The sequence below is a fragment of the Sporobolomyces salmoneus genome, assembly GCF_050403485.1.
Source record: "Sporobolomyces salmoneus JCM6883 DNA, S_salmoneus_JCM6883_v1_ctg9, whole genome shotgun sequence".
Taxonomy (NCBI): domain Eukaryota; kingdom Fungi; phylum Basidiomycota; class Microbotryomycetes; order Sporidiobolales; family Sporidiobolaceae; genus Sporobolomyces; species Sporobolomyces salmoneus.
The window spans coordinates 73,896-89,846 of NW_027481154.1; the positions used below are offsets into that span (position 1 = coordinate 73,896).

Sequence of the window (15,951 nt, forward strand, 5' to 3'; positions counted from 1 at the left end):
AATCGAGGTCGGAGAGTTTCGCACAATTTCGCACTCTTCGATTCTCTCTTTCCTTCCTCATTCTTTCGGCGACTTTCTCTCATCCGATGCTATCCCTGCGCTCGACTGCTCAACGTACCTTCACGTCGGTTAGCTCTCGTCGTTCAATCTCTATCGCTTCAAACTCTCTCCGCAAGACTTCCCCTTCTTCGTCGTCGTCGACTTCCCCTCTTTCCCGTCCTTCCCTCCCTTCCTCCGCTTCTTCTCCTCTCCTCAGTAAAATGGGTCAAGTACGAAACTCTCACGGAATGGGTGAATCTACCGTACGTTCTCCCTACTCCCTCTCTCTTCCCGCGCTTTCTCCTCCCCCACGAGTTCCGGTAATTCGACACAACATCTCCCGACGATGACTGACTGGATTATATGTGTTGATAGGTCCGACCTGAATCGGACAAGGTCATTCAAGACATTGCCGACTACGTTCACAACTACAAGGCGAGTCTCGCTTCCTCCTCCCTAGTCTCCCTTTCCCATCTCTCAGGCCTAACCGCTGCGCGAGTTTCATAGATTGACTCCGATGTAGCCTACTCGACCGCGCGTCTCTGTTTGATCGATACGATCGGATGTGGACTCGAAGGGTTGAGGGTTTCTCCCGAATGTAAAGCACTCATGGAACCGATCGTTCCTGGTACCGTCGTTCCGAATGGTACAAAGGTTCCTGGTACTCCTTTCCAAATGGATCCCGTGTAAGTCTAGGAGATTTTGTGAGAGAAGTTATCAAGCTGATTCCCGGTTTTGTCGATAGTCGAGGTGCTTTCGCTATTGGAACTCAAATCCGATGGCTCGACTTCAACGAGTGAGTACTATCAGACTGTAGCATCTTCGTCGGCTTTCACTGACTCGTTTTCCCTGCGAACAGTTGTGAGTTTGACGAAATTTCAGCGGAAACTCAGAATCTCACGGTTTTGGTGAATGCTCAGGTTTCCTCGCTGCTGAATGGGGACACCCTTCCGACAACTTGGGAGCTATCCTCGCCGTCGCTGATTACTTGTCCCGAACTGGTGAACCTCTCAAGATGAAGGACGTCCTCGAAGCGATGATCAAGGCTCACGAGATCCAAGGATGTATGGCGCTCGAGAACTCGTTCAACCGAGTCGGACTCGACCACGTCGTTCTCGTCAAACTCGCCTCGGCCGCCGTCGTCTCAAAAATGTTGGGATTGACTCGGGATCAAACCGTCGATGTCGTTTCTCAAGTTTTCGTCGATGGTCAATCTCTTCGAACTTTCCGTCACGCCCCGAATACTGGTTCGAGGAAATCTTGGTCGGCGGGTGACGCTTGTATGAGGGCGGTTCATTTGGCTTTACAAGTCAAGAGGGGTCAAATGGGAATTCCGACGGTGCTCACGGCGAAGACTTGGGGTTTCTACGATGTACTCTTCAAGGGTAACGAATTCAAATTCCAACGTCCTTATGGCTCCTAGTGCGCTTCCTCTTCGTCAGTTGTGGAGTGAATCGAGCTGACGGTTTCGAGGTTTCGTTCGCAGCATCATGGAGAATGTTCTCTTCAAGATCTCTTTCCCTGCTGAATTCCGTGAGTCTCCAGTGTCTCACAGTCGTCGTTACTCGACTGACTGGGAGTTCGGAGGACGTCACAGACGCTCAAACGGCCGCCGAAGCCGCTCACATCATTCACAAGCAACTCAAGGATGCCGGTAAATCTTCCGACGACATCAAACACGTCAAGATCCGTACTCAAGAAGCTGCCGTGAGTTCTCGCGCTCTATCTGTTTCGAAGTACGAGACTGAAGACGTTGAGTTTCCACAGATTCGAATCATTGACAAATCTGGACCTCTTCACAACTTTGCTGATCGTGATCACACTATTCAATACATGGTTGCCGTACCTCGTGAGTCATCTTTCTCGTTTCCCTCTTGCGTCGTCGAGGAATGCGAAGTTGACGAACGATTTTCCGAGTGAATAGTCATTTTCGGTCGATTGACGACGGAGGATTACTCGGACAAGGTCGCTGCTGATCCTCGTATCGATGAACTTCGTGCCAAGGTGAGTCGGATGATCCGTAAAAGTCGGAGAAAGAAGAGCTTTGCCTGACTTACGCTTCCTCTGTTTCGCAGATTCAATGTGTCGAAGACAAGCAATTCACTGTCGACTACCACGATCCTGAGAAGCGATACATCTCTAACGCCCTCACCGTCACCCTCAACGATGGAACTGTTATGGACGAGGTAAGTCTTCGATTTTTCGACTTCGCGACAACTTTCACTGATCTCACGTTCTTCTGCAGGTTCTCGTGCCTGTACCTGTCGGCCACCGGGAAAGGCGTGAGGAAGGTACCCCATTGTTGAACCAGAAGTTCATTCGTCACTTAACTCAATTTTTCTCGAAGGAAAAGGCAGACGAGTAAGTTTTCTCTTCCTCTTAAACCGTTTCGCGATTGTGTCTCCTCCACCCTCGTATACAGCCGAGCCTTTGATTGATCTCTTTCCTGCATTTCTTTTAGAATTATGAAGCTCGTCGGGGATCAATCAACTCTCGAACAAATGGGTGTTGCAGAGTTTACCGACCTTTTCGTTACGTCAGAGTAGAATGAAGACAGAATACAGTCTCCCAATGCAATTACCGAATCAGTCCCCATGTAGAGGTAGCAATGTAGAGGTAGCAGAGCTTGGGCGGAGCGAGTAAGCATTTGGAGAGGAAAGCGAAAATCAAAGCGCATTCGGAAAACCCCAGTTAAAAGGATACTGATACTTGCAAACGTTCGTTGAGCTTCCATTAGGTCGAAGCGGTCTATCTTCGGGATAAATTCATAGTAAGGGATGAAGTCGAGAGAACCTTGAAAGCAAGAAAGGAATCGCGAGGAGGTGAAAATGTTGATTTCGCGACGCTCTTTCTACTCAGCCGATGCTTACGTTCTCAGCTGGACCTTCGACAGAGTACACCGCATGCTAAGGTACCGTATTGATAGCGAACAGACGAAGAAGCAAGGAGAAAGGAGAAGTAGAGGGAAGCTTTTCCCACCGGGAGTAACGAGGTGTCTTCTATCGATTACGGGAAGGTTAGAGTAATCGAAGAGCTAACCAGGGGTCCAACAACGAGAAGAAGAGGAAGAGAAGAGGTCGAAAACGAGTCAGAGTGACTCACTTTCAGATGCGACTAGAGATCTCCCTCTCTTCCTCTCTTTCTTTCTTTCCTCCCACTCACTTCGATCCTCCTCTTTGTTCAAGCTTTCGTGAGTCATCTAGAGTTACTCCTGAGTCTCCTCAGTCCACTACTGACTCCTCCGAACACTCCCCACTGCCTCTTCCCTCTCACTTCTTCTCCTCTTCGATTGACATCGCGTCTCCTCGCTTCTCCTCTTTCTCTCCATCCTCTCTCTTCGACAGGACACAAACTCAACTCAAACTCGAACTCTCAAAATGTCTACCTCCGACAACAAAGTCTCTTTCCTCGCCGAAGACAAAGGAGTAGTCTTCCTCTACGAAGTCAAAGATGGGAAAGTACTCGCCAAGAAAGTGAGTCTGCCTTCTTCTGTACCCCCGAGGAGACCTCAGCTGAATCAACACGTTTCTGACAGCGTTGGGCGAACGTCCGTCGCATCTGGATCGGAATGCTCAACGGTACTACCTCTCGTACTGATTTCCACGCTGAAACCCTCTCGGTGAGCTCTCATGCCTTCCATACTCGATGCAAAAGCTAACATGCACTTCGAGTTGAGTAGGCTACTCGTGCCGCTCTTGCTGCCCTCGATGCTCAAGCTTCGAAACCTCTCATCTCTGCTTCTTCTCACCCTCTCCTTTCCGCCAAGGTTCCCCTCTCTGGCAAACAGAAGAATTCAAACCGTCAATGGGCTTTGACTCAGTCTCTTCGTGGAAGGAAGGAAAGTGAGGAGGAGAAAGCTATCAGGATGTAAGCTTAGTCGACACCTCCTCAGCCTTACTTTCTCCCAACTTGTTGTTCTACACGCTGACGCTTCGTTCATTACGTGTTGCAGCGAGATCAGCAACTGCAACAAGATCATCAACAGGAAAAGCACCTTACCCAAAACTCGTGCGGCCAAAATCGCGCGCCTCAAGGAACTCGGTGAAGTACCCTGGTAATAGATCGATTGATAGTCTTCGACAAGAGCAACAAGGTGAAAAGCGCTTGAGATAGGGGAAATTCGTTACTTTCCTCACTGTTTGTTGTTTGTTTTCTCGTTTCTCGTTTCTCGTTTCTCGTTTCTCGGTTTCTGAAATTTGTACACCAATCAGCAGTAGCTTTCTCCCGGTAGCCTATAGAGAGTGCTCTACAGCGAGCTCTCACGTCGAGAGGAGTACTGATTCGGAAGCCAGTGAAAAGCTCGAAAGCGAACTTTGAGCTTCATCCCCGATTAAACTTGAGCTTCAACCACTCAAGTCGTCGAGCTTCTCTCTCACCTGGGACCTCTCGATGTCAGACTGTGACCGTTCGGTCGAACTCATGCTTGATAAGCTGCTCTGCTAAGGAAGGAGTTGTAAGTGATTGCTCGCAAGAGAGAGACTTTGCCGAGAATTCGAGATGCTGAAGACTTCGTGACTGGTGAAGAATCTGCTATTTGCAAAAGAGAAGTGATTTGCGAGGTACGGGTAATCACGAGAGAAACGCTGACAACAACAACCAAAAGAGACAGAAACCTATGTACAGTTTGAGAAAGAACGAAACAAGTATCAAACCGAGTAATTATCTACCACCCCTTTTTACGCATCGAAGGATCATAGTCCGGAGATCTATCCACCCCCTTCCCTTTCCCTTTCCCGGAAGAACGAGTCGATTGTGGAACAGCGGTAGTGATGACCTCCTCCTCCTCCTCCTCGGATTTCTTCTGTTTGGAACTTTTCTTCTTTGTCGATTTCGAAGAAGGTCCTTTAGAAAGAGGACGTTTCAGGGATGAAGGGGAGTTACTGGTGGTGACATTGGAGGAGCCCGGAAGACCGATACCGGAACCAGAGTGGAAGATAGGGAAGAAGGGGGAGGGAACGGAATTGCTTGTTGAACCGACGGCGGGAACGAGAAAGTTAGAGCCGACAGAAGGGGGAGAAGCAGCGTTCGATGGATCGAGCGGCTAAGCGAGTCCGACGAAAATGGGTGAGCTCGAATCGGGAGGACAGCCAGAAGATGGAAAAGAACTCACCTGAGGAGGACAATTTAAGCTTGTGAGAAAGTCTAAAGGAGACACGACGACAAGATTGCGGACGTTCGAACGTTGACTTTGTTGTTCTAGTCGACCAGCTCGTTCCTCCGGGGTCATTTCTTCCCTTCTCCTTTGATAACTCGCTTGATCTTGTTGGAGAGCTCGAATTCGCTCAGCTTCGGTGCGGTCTCGTTTATGATCACGTCGAGCTTCCTTCCAGCGTTCGTGACGCTCCGGGTGTAGCACGGCCTCACTTTCCCTCTTGGCTTTCCTCAGATTCGCTTTTGCGTGGTGCTCCTCTTCTTCAGGAGTGAGGGTGACTTCCCAACGAATCTTGCTACGAATCGAATAGGTCCGGTGACGAGTCTCACTTGCTAGAGCGAGCAAGCGGTTGCGAGCCATTTGAAGAGGTGATCCGACGATATGACTGGCGCAAGGGAGAAGATCGGTAGTACGTTCAGGAACCCAATTGACCACGACACGAACCCACTCCGCTACAGCGTCGTCGATGATACGGAGCTGTCGCATTGTCCATGGTTGCGCTCTTCCTCTTTCGACACGAGCGAGATGAGCAAGACGGAATTCGATAGGGACACGAGTAGGTTCGAGAGGTTCGTCAGTGCTCCCGGGTGGTACGAATACCGAATCTTGTCGATCGAAGGTTGCGAGGAAAGCTTCATTGGCGGGTAAACGTTCGCCTCCAGCCGCTAGATCGCGAAGAAGTTCCGAAGCGGCATCCTGATGGACCGGTAGCAAACTATGTGTCAGTCCCTCCTTCGGCGACGTGTGGTAGACTCGGAGCTTACCGCTCGTAACTGAGTAACCAACGAAGGTTTGCAAGAAGCGGCGAGAGCTTGGGGATGCCGTCGACGGATCAGCAAACTCGAGTCTTCGAGGCTAGCTCCAGGTAGCCTGATGAAAGAGAGGCGGAGATAGGCGCGAAGACTAGTGATACGACAGGGTAGATTGACCTCCTCAATCTCGAAGACTTCTTCTCCGACGAGCGGTTGAACGAGATCGAGCTCGACGTCTCCACCATTCATGAAGATAATGCGAGGATACTGGAGGATTTCTCGATAGACTCGAAAATGAAACCTTTCGACAGCTGAGCGTTGTTTAATCGAGAGATACTTCGAAACAGGGTGCTTGCCGGTGCAAGATCCTGGGAATGCGATATAAGAAACGTCGAGGTTTCCGATCTGATCACATAACTGTCAGAGCTCCTCTAGATAGGGTCTACCCGAATACAAACTTACGATTGACTCGGAGTTCAATTCTCCCATTCGTTCGACGATCCTTTCAGAAAGAGTGCGACCTTCGCCAAATCGATGTTCGGTCTCATATTCACCGTTACGGAATAGAGCGTAAAGGGGCGGCCATGCGTATTGAGAGAGGACGGGAGCTAGGTAACGTCGAGCCGGTTGAGTACTGCCGAAATGAGAAGCGGGTCAGCACTTCTCTCTCAGTGGATTATCGACAATGGGGAAGACGTACAATAAGCGAGCGAAAGTTGGCAGAGTCCCAGCAGCTTCGAGTTCACTGAGCATCAGATCCTGCCAGGCTTCGATCCTAGCGATTGAACGTTCAACTTGAGCGTTGTCCGGCCAGCCTTGACGAGTACGAATACGTGTAAGAGCATTCGCAAGTTGACGAGCACGTTCAGCCGAGTGCTGCTCCTTGAGAGCGGCTTCAAGGGCACCTCGGGGGTCTCCGAGAATCGGATAACGAACAGTAGCCGAAGTCGAGGGTCGTTCGAAGGAGTCGGGCTCCTCTGACTCGAGGGGAGGAGGAGCTAGTTCTTCGCCTTCGAATTGACCTTCCTGTGCGAGATACCAGAAGAAGAATTGCACGTCAATGCTCTGGATTGAGCTACTTGGTGAAGCATTTCGTACCTGGAACTCCTCCTCCTCTTCTTCAGTATCTTTTTCTGATAGTCCCAATCCGTGAGCAGTCCAGCCTTCCTCCTCCTCCTCCTCCTCCTCTTCAGCAGCTAGGATGTCGGACTCCAGTTCGGCTTGTCGATAAGCGGCGATGTACTCTTCCGAGCGTTGATCGATTGAGAGGGCGACGGAAGGGGAGTAGGAAGTCGAGGTCGACGCGACTGGTGGCGGATCGGGAGTAACACATATAGCTCTGAGCGCTAACGGTACTATGAGAAGGAGGGAGAGTAGAGCGCGCATGTTGTTCCTATTAGATGTTGAGAGAAGTTAATGATGAAGAGTCGGTAAGCTGTTGACGACCAACGAGAGGCGAAAGAGATCTCACAGATCACTTATGAGTACGATCAGCTATCTGTCTGAGAGCCCCGTGCTCGTGGAGTGAGGTGGAGTGAGAGGAAACAGAGAAAGGCAGTGCCCGATCGAATTTCGAGTCTCTCGTGCGTTTCGAAGCACTTTCTTGCAAGAGATCATTGAGCCTGATGTGCTTCTTGAGATCTATGAAAGCTGCATCCACTTCTTCCGCTTTTCCGCTCTGCAACTCGAATCTCTGATTTCAAAGTTGGTCAAAAGATCGAAATACTGCTTTAGGACTGCGGCTCCCATTAACACTTCCGCAGAGCATGGTCTACAATCTTCGCAACATCCAAAACGTTCCTATCGTTACCCCACTGACTCATCAAGGTCATTCCAACCGGCCAACCCTCTGCGTCTCCACCTTGTGTTCTTCCAACCGGAATTGAGATCGCTGGTAGACCTGCTAGAGAAGCCGGTAGCGATAGCAAGTCTTGTACGTATGATGACGAAGTGCTCGTCGGTGATGAATCGCGGGGAGAAGGAGGCGAAGTAAAGGAGGACAGGAGAGGCGCAGGAGAGATCGTCGTGGGATGAACGATGAAATCGACAGTTTCAGCTCCCTTCGATATTGACGAGGACTGCCGTAGAGGGTTCGAAGAGGTGAAGAGGGAATCGAGTTCGTTCTGAATCATTTTGCGAACTCGTTGAGCTTGAAGGTAATAGTTGTCGAACGCTCTGTCGCGCAATTGTCGTTCTCAGTTGAAGGAGCTCGACTGTAAATGAAAGAGGTCACTCACTCTGCGCTCAAGGCAAAAGTGCCCAGCAGTAAACGTTTCTTGACTTCGTCGCCGAATCCGAGGGTTCGAGTTTTTGCGTACAAAGGCGTTCGGACATCTTCTGACGAGTCTTCGGGTGCTCGGAAGCCTGAACAAGAAGCGAGAGTTAGACTCTTTAGATTCGACACTGCAATGTTCAACGAGAGCGCAGACTGACCATATTCAGTCCCATCGTACCTCGCCAGATTACTTGATGCTTCGGCACTAGCCAATACGTAGTAGGCGCTTAGGCCGAGCGGAGCAGTTTTGAGTCGAACGGAATGGAGAGTTGCTCCGAGATCTTTCAGGCGAGAGAGGGCGGAGCGGATTGAGGGCAGTAGCGAAGGATCGAGGAGCGATGTAGGGAAGAGATCCTGTGAGAGAGCACACGACAGGTGATCAGATCTAAGTACGTTCGCGTTTGGAGACAGAGAGAACGTACAGCCGGGACACCGATTCTGATCCCACTCAATGGCTTCTCGCTCGAGTTCAATGCTTCTCCAATCCGCTTCTCTAGATCCGAGTGGACTGTTGAGGCTCTTTCTCGAGCGAAAGTTGGGATCGAAGTAGGATCTCGTGGATCATGTTGATCGAGGATATCTGCAGACGAGAGGAAAAGCTCAATATCGAAGCGAGTCGCGCTGAAAGAAATGGCAGCGACGTACCGAATATGTCTCTAAGTATTGTGACATCTTTGCTCATAAGACCGACGGTGTCGAGACTACTAGCGTATGCGACGACGCCAAACCGCGACAGTAAACCGTAAGAAGGCTTAAACCCAAGAACGCCGCAATACGATGCCGGTAAGCGAGTTGATCCTCCTGTATCTGTCGCGAGAGCGCTGCACGAGGTCGAGTGAATTAGGCGGCGAACAGAGAGAAGAATCTGAGGCGTAACGCACAAATCGCAAAGATCTGCTGCGACGGCTGCCGCACTCCCTCCCGAACTTCCTCCCGCTACCCTCTGTTCGGATTCTCCCATTCCTAATGTACCGTCGATATCTTGAGGTCCGGATGGATTTAGGGTCGGTCCAAAATGGGAATGAAAATTCGCGGAACTGAAAATAACGACCGCGAATTAGCCTCGAGGACGGCGATAGAGCTCATCGCTGTCGACTCACCCCATTCCAAATTCATCCATGTTCGTCTTACCCATCACGATAGCGCCTTCTTGCCTCAATTGCCGAACTACAGTCGCTTCGAATGGACTTTTGTAATCTTTCGACATTCCTCACTCGCGAGTCAATAATCCGACACTCTTCCAGCTCAAATAGGACGAAGTGACTCACCTTGTAACATTCTCGATGAGCAAGTAGTCCTCGAACCGTCTCCCGAGGTAGCAAACATATCTTTCACTCCGACTGATTTTCCATCGAGTCTTCCTTTACCCTTATCAACTCGTGCATATTGAGTTTCGAGGTCTGTAGATCAGAGCTGATCAGTCGTACGATCGACGGTCCACGAGGAGAAGCGGGAGGCTGACCAGATTGAGATGATAGCTGAGTGAAGGCGTTTAAACGTGGATTGATTCGTTGAGCTCGTTGTAGAGTGGTTCCGAGCCGGGCTGGTAGACTTGTACTCGTAGCAGCCATCCGGTCCGAGCAGTGACTGAAGTAGAGTGAGGCAGGTTTAATTAAGAATGGTTCAAACTCCAACTCGACTTGCGTGTCATCTTGAAATTTCTCTCTTAAGTTCGTTGACCTCGGTCGATTTCTCTCTCCTCTCTCTCCTTCTCCTCTTCCTTCACTCTTCCTTCTCTCGAACGACCCCGTTACTTAGTCATATGCCTGCAGCACTCACGAATCGTCAACCTTCATCGGCCGGTCCGATCAAATCAGTTGGTTCGACTCAAGCAGCGAAGAGCGTCATCTCTTCTTCTTCAACTCAAGAATCGAAAGAACTCGTCGTGTACAACGTCGTTCTCGAAGATGATGGTTCTCCAGCTCAGGCAAAGACTGTAAGCTTGCGCTCCTCCTATCATCCCCATCCCGTACAGCCCAGGTTCTTTGGGACCCCACGTCAACGAGGAAAAAAAGCCTCCTTTCGAAAAGGTTTCCACTTCGCTGACCGAAAATCGATCGATTACGACCTGCTGTTGACAGCTCCTACGACTCCCTCCTCCTTCGACCCCTTACGTCTTGAGAATCACGATCGATGCCGGAACTTCTGCGAGTCGAAACGGAATTTTACATACGAATTTCCCTCTCGATGGTCAACCTTTCGAACGAGAGAGGTGGTCTCGAGTAAAGTGAGTGCTCTCCAAACTATCTTTCACGATAGGGAGCTCAAAATCGAGCGATTCTGTAGACTTCCTCAAGATTTCAGCAAACCTTTCGAAATCGACCTTCCCGTTCGTTTCTCCTCTCCCCCTGCCTCAAACCGCACGAGAACAACTTGGCCTGACTCTCCATATCGTCTGTAATAGATCACCTCAGCAGGATCATTCGTTTACTTCGTCGAACACGATTCTGACCTCCCGGGAGAAGCTCGAGCAAAATCAAAACCTGGATACTTCTCAGTCGATCCGATTCTCACGATTCCTTCTCGCTCTCGCATTATCGATTCCGAATCTTACTCTGTCCTGCCCGTCGGAAAAGGAGGAGTCGTTCAAAAGGGAAAAGACGTCGCACTTCCCCTCGACGGACTCGTCATTCAATCAGTCATCGCGAAATGGATGGGAACTCTCGAAGAATGGGCACCTCACCTCGATACCATGCGAGAACGTGGATACAACATGATTCATTACACTCCTTTACAACAACGAGGAGAGAGTAATTCTCCTTATTCGATTTACGAACAACTCGAATTCTCCGACGACCTCTTCGATGCGAAAGTGAAGGGGAATCAGAAGGAGAAGACGAAAAAGATGCAAGAGATCTTGAAGAAGATTAGGGAAGAATGGGGAATGTTGGGAATGATCGATGTCGTCCTCAACCACACCGCTCACAACTCGAAATGGCTCGAAGAACACCCCGAGGCTGGTGAGCTTGACTTTCATTTGAGCATGCTGTCAGTATGCTGATTCGTCTTTTCGTCGCAGGTTACTCGGTCGCTTCCTCTCCCCATCTCGCAGGAGCTCTCGAGCTCGACGACGCTTTCATCGAACTCTCCGGTTCCCTTGCGTCCCTTGGACTCCCTACGACTCTCACTTCTTCCACCGACCTCGACAAGATCATGAACCACATCGAAAACAAGCTCCTCCCTTCCCTTAAATTGTACGAATTCTACGTTCTCGACGTCGCGACTCACAAGAAGGAGTTTCAAGCCGCCTGGTCGAAAGCTGGATCGAAAGCCGCAAAGGGTGACAGTTCGTTGTCTTCGAAATCGATCGAGGAACAAGCTCAAGTCTACGCTCGCGACTGTCTCTCGGAGAACTGGTCGAAGCTCGGCAAACGGTTCCACGCGACTCCCGACTACTCGAAAGCCGTCAACTTTGTCTCTTCCCTCCTCGATCTCGCTCCTTCTTCCGAGTCGGCTGAACGTGCGACTGAAACTTTCGGAAAACTCGAGGACGTCCTCAATGTCGAGCGATACAAGCAGTTCGATCAGGACAAAAAGGCAATTCTCGACAACACGAGCGGTCGAATCAAGTACACTCGTTTGGAAGAACATGGTCCGAAGAAGGGAGAGATTACGAAAGAGTGAGTCCAAGCCCTTGATTCAGCGAAGAGTCAAACCAAATTAACCATCTTTCGCTCTCAGAAACCCTCTCGTCGAATCTCTCTTCACTCGTCTTCCCAAGAACTCGACTACTTCGAAGCACGACTCTGACCTCCTCTCCCTCGCAAACAACGGTTGGATCTGGGATGCTGACCCTCTCCTCGATTTCGCCTCTCCCGGATCTCGCACCTACATTCGACGCGACTTGATCGTTTGGGGAGACTGTGTCAAACTTCGATTCGGACAATCTCCCGACGACAACCCTTGGCTATGGAAGCACATGACGGAATACGTCGAACAACTCGCCGGAATGTTCGATGGATTCAGGTTGGACAACTCTCATTCGACGCCGATTTGGGTCGGAGAATACTTGCTCGACAAAGCGAGGAAGGTTAACCCGAACCTCTACGTTTGCGCCGAGTTGTTCACGGGAAGTCAAGAGTTGGACATGCTCTTCGTTTGCAGGCTCGGAATCAACAGTTTGATTCGGGAAGCGATGAGTGAGTTCTTTTCTCTCTCCTTCCTCTGCGCTTGGTCTGACTCGTTTGCCATCGTACAGACTCGAACAGTCCCAAGGAAGAGAGTGGTCTCCTCTACGGTTTCGGACTTGGCAAACCCATCGGTCAGTCGCGAAATCCTCGAGCTTGTTCCCTCACGGGATCTCGTCCTGACGTCTCGTTCACGTAGGTTCGATGGACACCGATTGCCTCGCCGAACAAGCGACGGTGACGTTCAACGGCAAGAAACGTAACGCGAAAGTGATCCCTCACGCCGGTTCGACCCCTCACGCATTCCTCATGGATTGCACTCACGACAACGAATCTCCTCTCTCGAAACGTACCGCCGAAGACGCCCTCCCCACTGGTTCTCTCGTCACTTTCGCTCGTGCCGCCGTCGGATCCAACAGAGGTTTCGACGATCTTTACCCGAAATTGCTCGACGTTGTCAGCGAAGTCAGGAAATACGAAATCACCGCTGTCGAGGCTGGAATCGGTGGAGTCAAGAGATTGCTGAACCACATTCACACTGAATTGGTTCTCGATGAAGCGGTCGAAGGTCATTTCTCGCAAGAAGGAGAGGTAAGGAGCAATCTCTCTCGATCTTCTTTTCTCGAAGCTAATCGAGGCCTTCCTTTTCACAGTACATCACGGCTCACCGAGTCAACCCCGTTACCCACAAGGGTTACTTGCTCGTCGCTCGTACTGCTTTCTCTTCGGGAGGAGGCAAGTCAAAGGGAGATGGTGAGCTGAGACTCCCCGTGCTGTTCATTCCTCGCTTCGACTAACCGCGATTTCGTGAACAGCTCCTCAAATCCGACTCGACGGTACTCGCGTCAAGTTCATCGCCGGATCGAGCGTCACAATCAACTCTTCCTCTTCTCGCGACACCGAATCGACTCTTCGCGGTCTCGACGCCACGATCTCTCCTATCTCCACTGTCGAGGGATCTTTCGAGAGGGACTCGTCGACTGGTCAATCGTACTCTTCGATCACGGTTCCCGACGAGTTCCCTCGAGGCAGTGTCATGGTTTTCGCGACTTGGATGGACGAACTGCCCGCCGATCTCGATGCTGTTTGCGCCGAAGGAGCGAAGGAAGCGTTCTCTGAGCTCGGTATGGTCGAACTGAACGTTGTGCTTTACCGCGCTGATGGAGAAGAACGAGATGCTGGTACGTTCAATCCTGTGCTCGCTCACCTCTTCTCGTTTGCTGACCTGTTCGTCCTCGCTTCTAGTTGGGGGAGATGGAACCTACGATGTTCCTGGTCTCGGCCCTCTTGTCTACTGCGGTCTTCAAGGATGGATGCCTCACGCTCGTCACGTTATGGAGAAGAACGATCTCGGACACCCTCTCTGCGCTCACCTTCGAGAGGGACCTTGGGCGATGGATTACGTCGTCAACCGTCTTCACAAGTGAGTCAACTCGCTTTCACACGTTTCGTGCTGTTTAGCTGATTTCCTTTCTCGTTGCAGGCAAACCGACGTCTTCCCTTCGCTCTCGAAACCCGCAGAATGGTTCAAGACTCGTTTCGACTTGATCAAGCAGCACGTTCCTCCTTTCCTTCGACCCAAATACTTTGCCCTCGTCATCAATGTCGCCTTCAAAGCCGCTCGCGATCGTGCTTTGAGTCAATTCGCTCCTCTCGTTCGCGAAGGTACCGCTTTCACCCACGCTCTCGCCCTCACGAGTGTCCAAATGTACGGACAAGTCAAGAGTGCTAGCTTGGACGCCCATAAGACTGTTCCCAGTTTGGCTGCTGGTCTTCCTCACTTTACCGCAGGCGTGAGTTCCAGCCACTCTTTCGCTCTCTCTCGACGAGACTGATCTTAGTTCCTCTTATTTGCAGTGGGCAAGAACTTGGGGACGAGACGTCTTCATCTCGCTTCGAGGTCTCTTCCTCGTCACTGGTCAATTCGCCGCCGCTCGAGATCACATTCTCGCGTTCTGTTCGGTACTCAAGCACGGTCTCATCCCCAACCTCCTCGATTCGGGTCGAACTCCTCGTTACAACTCTCGCGACAGTCCTTGGTTCATGCTTCAGAACATTCAAGACTACGTCGAGATGGCACCGAATGGAACCGAACTCCTCAAAGACACTTGCAAACGTCGATTCCCTCTCGACGATACTTGGGTACCTTACGACGATTCTCGAGCTTACGCCGTCGAGACTTCGGTCGCCGACATCATTCAAGAGGTTCTTCAACGACACGCGAGCGGTATTCACTTCCGAGAGTACAACGCTGGACCGAACCTCGATTCTCAAATGTCGGACAAAGGTTTCAACATTGATATCGATGTCGACTGGAAGACCGGAATCATTTATGGTGGTAACGAGCACAACTGTGGAACCTGGCAAGACAAGATGGTAAGTTTCAACTCTTTCGAATCTGAGACTCGTTCTGACGCGAATCATCTTCTTTGAATAGGGTGAGAGTGAAAAGGCAGGATCGAAAGGTCTTCCCGGTACTCCTCGTGATGGAGCTCCCGTCGAAATCACCGGACTCGTCAAGTCGGCTCTTCGTTGGGTCGCGAAACTCTCTGAAAAGGGACAATTCCCTCACAAGGGTGTCAAGGCAACGAGTAAGTCGACCACCGTTCTATGTGGAGCTCATACACTGACACAGATCTCGTCTTCAGTCGACGGAAAGGAACGTCTCGTCACCTACAAGGAATGGGACAGCCTCATCCAAAAGTCGTTCGAGCGACTCTACTACGTTCCGAGTGGTGAGTTTCCTCTCACTCCCTTATTACGCAGCGACTCAGAGCTCACCTCCCTTTCTCTACAGATCCGTCGAAGGACTCTGAATACGACATCGACGCTTCTTTGATCGGTCGACGAGGAATCTACAAGGACGTTCACGGTACTCCCGCTGCTCGAGCTCGTGCCGATTACCAACTCCGAGGAAACTTCCCGATCGCCATGACTGTCGCTCCCGAGCTCTTCACCCCCAAATATGCTCTCGACGCCCTCGCAATCGCCGAAGCGAACATCGTCGGACCTCTCGGAGTCAAGACTCTCGACGCCGCTGATCCCGACTACCGAGGTTACTACGACAATGCGAACGATTCGGACGATATTCACATCGCAAAGGGTCGCAACTACCATCAAGGACCGGAATGGGTTTGGCCAATCGGTAAGTACTCACCAAGCTAGTTCTTCCTCTTCGACTCACGTCTGACTCTTGTCTCCCTTCTCCCAGGTTACTTCCTCCGTGCTCACTTGATCTTTGATCTTCAAGCCGGTGCTGGCAAGAAGGTGAGCTCTCTCGTTCACTCTTTCCCGCTAGAGTCCCAAACTGATCTTTCTCGCATTTTCGCAGGATCCCAATTCGACGTACCACCACATCTACTCGATCCTCTCTCGCCACCGTGCCCACATCCACTCTGACGTCTGGGCCGGTCTCCCCGAATTGACAAACGAAAATGGTGGATACTGTCACGATTCTTGCCGAACTCAAGCTTGGTCCGGAAGTACGATTCTCGACGCTATCGACGACATGGCTAGATCCGCCAAGTCTGCTTAAGACATATAGAAGAGTTCAGTATAAGGGGTCTCTCTCGGTTCGTGTATATAGGTTTCGTTCAGCTAGAAGTT

At 50.8% G+C, this 15,951-nt stretch overlaps 5 protein-coding genes across 5 annotated transcripts; 3 read left to right on the forward strand and 2 right to left on the reverse strand.

The window, feature by feature from the left end:
* Window positions 1-86: 86 nt before the first annotated feature.
* On the forward strand, window positions 87-2,585 carry PDH1 (putative 2-methylcitrate dehydratase; the record flags this gene model as incomplete). Its single annotated transcript, XM_076630253.1, has 12 exons — window positions 87-302; window positions 415-474; window positions 547-725; window positions 785-835; window positions 922-1,461; window positions 1,526-1,572; window positions 1,637-1,746; window positions 1,807-1,888; window positions 1,964-2,043; window positions 2,115-2,225; window positions 2,285-2,400; window positions 2,501-2,585. 12 exons carry the CDS (start codon window positions 87-89, stop codon window positions 2,583-2,585), a joined length of 1,677 nt encoding a protein of 558 aa, XP_076489645.1.
* An 831-nt stretch (window positions 2,586-3,416) lies between these two features.
* Window positions 3,417-4,097, forward strand: JCM6883_005132 (uncharacterized protein; the record flags this gene model as incomplete). The annotated part of the gene is made up of 4 exons (XM_076630254.1): window positions 3,417-3,512; window positions 3,575-3,658; window positions 3,719-3,906; window positions 3,992-4,097. The coding sequence occupies 4 exons, from the start codon at window positions 3,417-3,419 to the stop codon at window positions 4,095-4,097; spliced, it is 474 nt and encodes a 157-aa protein (XP_076489646.1).
* Window positions 4,098-4,702: 605 nt separating this feature from the next.
* On the reverse strand, window positions 4,703-7,329 carry JCM6883_005133 (uncharacterized protein; the record flags this gene model as incomplete). Its single annotated transcript, XM_076630255.1, has 6 exons — window positions 4,703-5,080; window positions 5,150-5,887; window positions 5,956-6,348; window positions 6,406-6,577; window positions 6,644-6,969; window positions 7,042-7,329. The coding sequence occupies 6 exons, from the start codon at window positions 7,327-7,329 to the stop codon at window positions 4,703-4,705; spliced, it is 2,295 nt and encodes a 764-aa protein (XP_076489647.1).
* Window positions 7,330-7,691: 362 nt separating this feature from the next.
* HER2 (glutamyl-tRNA(Gln) amidotransferase subunit HER2) lies at window positions 7,692-9,789 on the reverse strand (the record flags this gene model as incomplete). The annotated part of the gene is made up of 9 exons (XM_076630256.1): window positions 7,692-8,118; window positions 8,181-8,307; window positions 8,377-8,572; window positions 8,641-8,798; window positions 8,864-9,039; window positions 9,100-9,255; window positions 9,319-9,415; window positions 9,487-9,618; window positions 9,681-9,789. 9 exons carry the CDS (start codon window positions 9,787-9,789, stop codon window positions 7,692-7,694), a joined length of 1,578 nt encoding a protein of 525 aa, XP_076489648.1.
* Window positions 9,790-9,980: 191 nt separating this feature from the next.
* Window positions 9,981-15,880, forward strand: GDB1 (bifunctional 4-alpha-glucanotransferase/amylo-alpha-1,6-glucosidase; the record flags this gene model as incomplete). Its single annotated transcript, XM_076630257.1, has 18 exons — window positions 9,981-10,154; window positions 10,300-10,445; window positions 10,505-10,547; window positions 10,623-11,178; window positions 11,238-11,838; window positions 11,900-12,357; window positions 12,417-12,479; window positions 12,545-12,936; window positions 12,999-13,098; window positions 13,161-13,526; window positions 13,591-13,768; window positions 13,829-14,138; window positions 14,203-14,721; window positions 14,783-14,936; window positions 14,994-15,080; window positions 15,143-15,490; window positions 15,557-15,612; window positions 15,677-15,880. The coding sequence occupies 18 exons, from the start codon at window positions 9,981-9,983 to the stop codon at window positions 15,878-15,880; spliced, it is 4,755 nt and encodes a 1,584-aa protein (XP_076489649.1).
* Window positions 15,881-15,951: the final 71 nt, after the last annotated feature.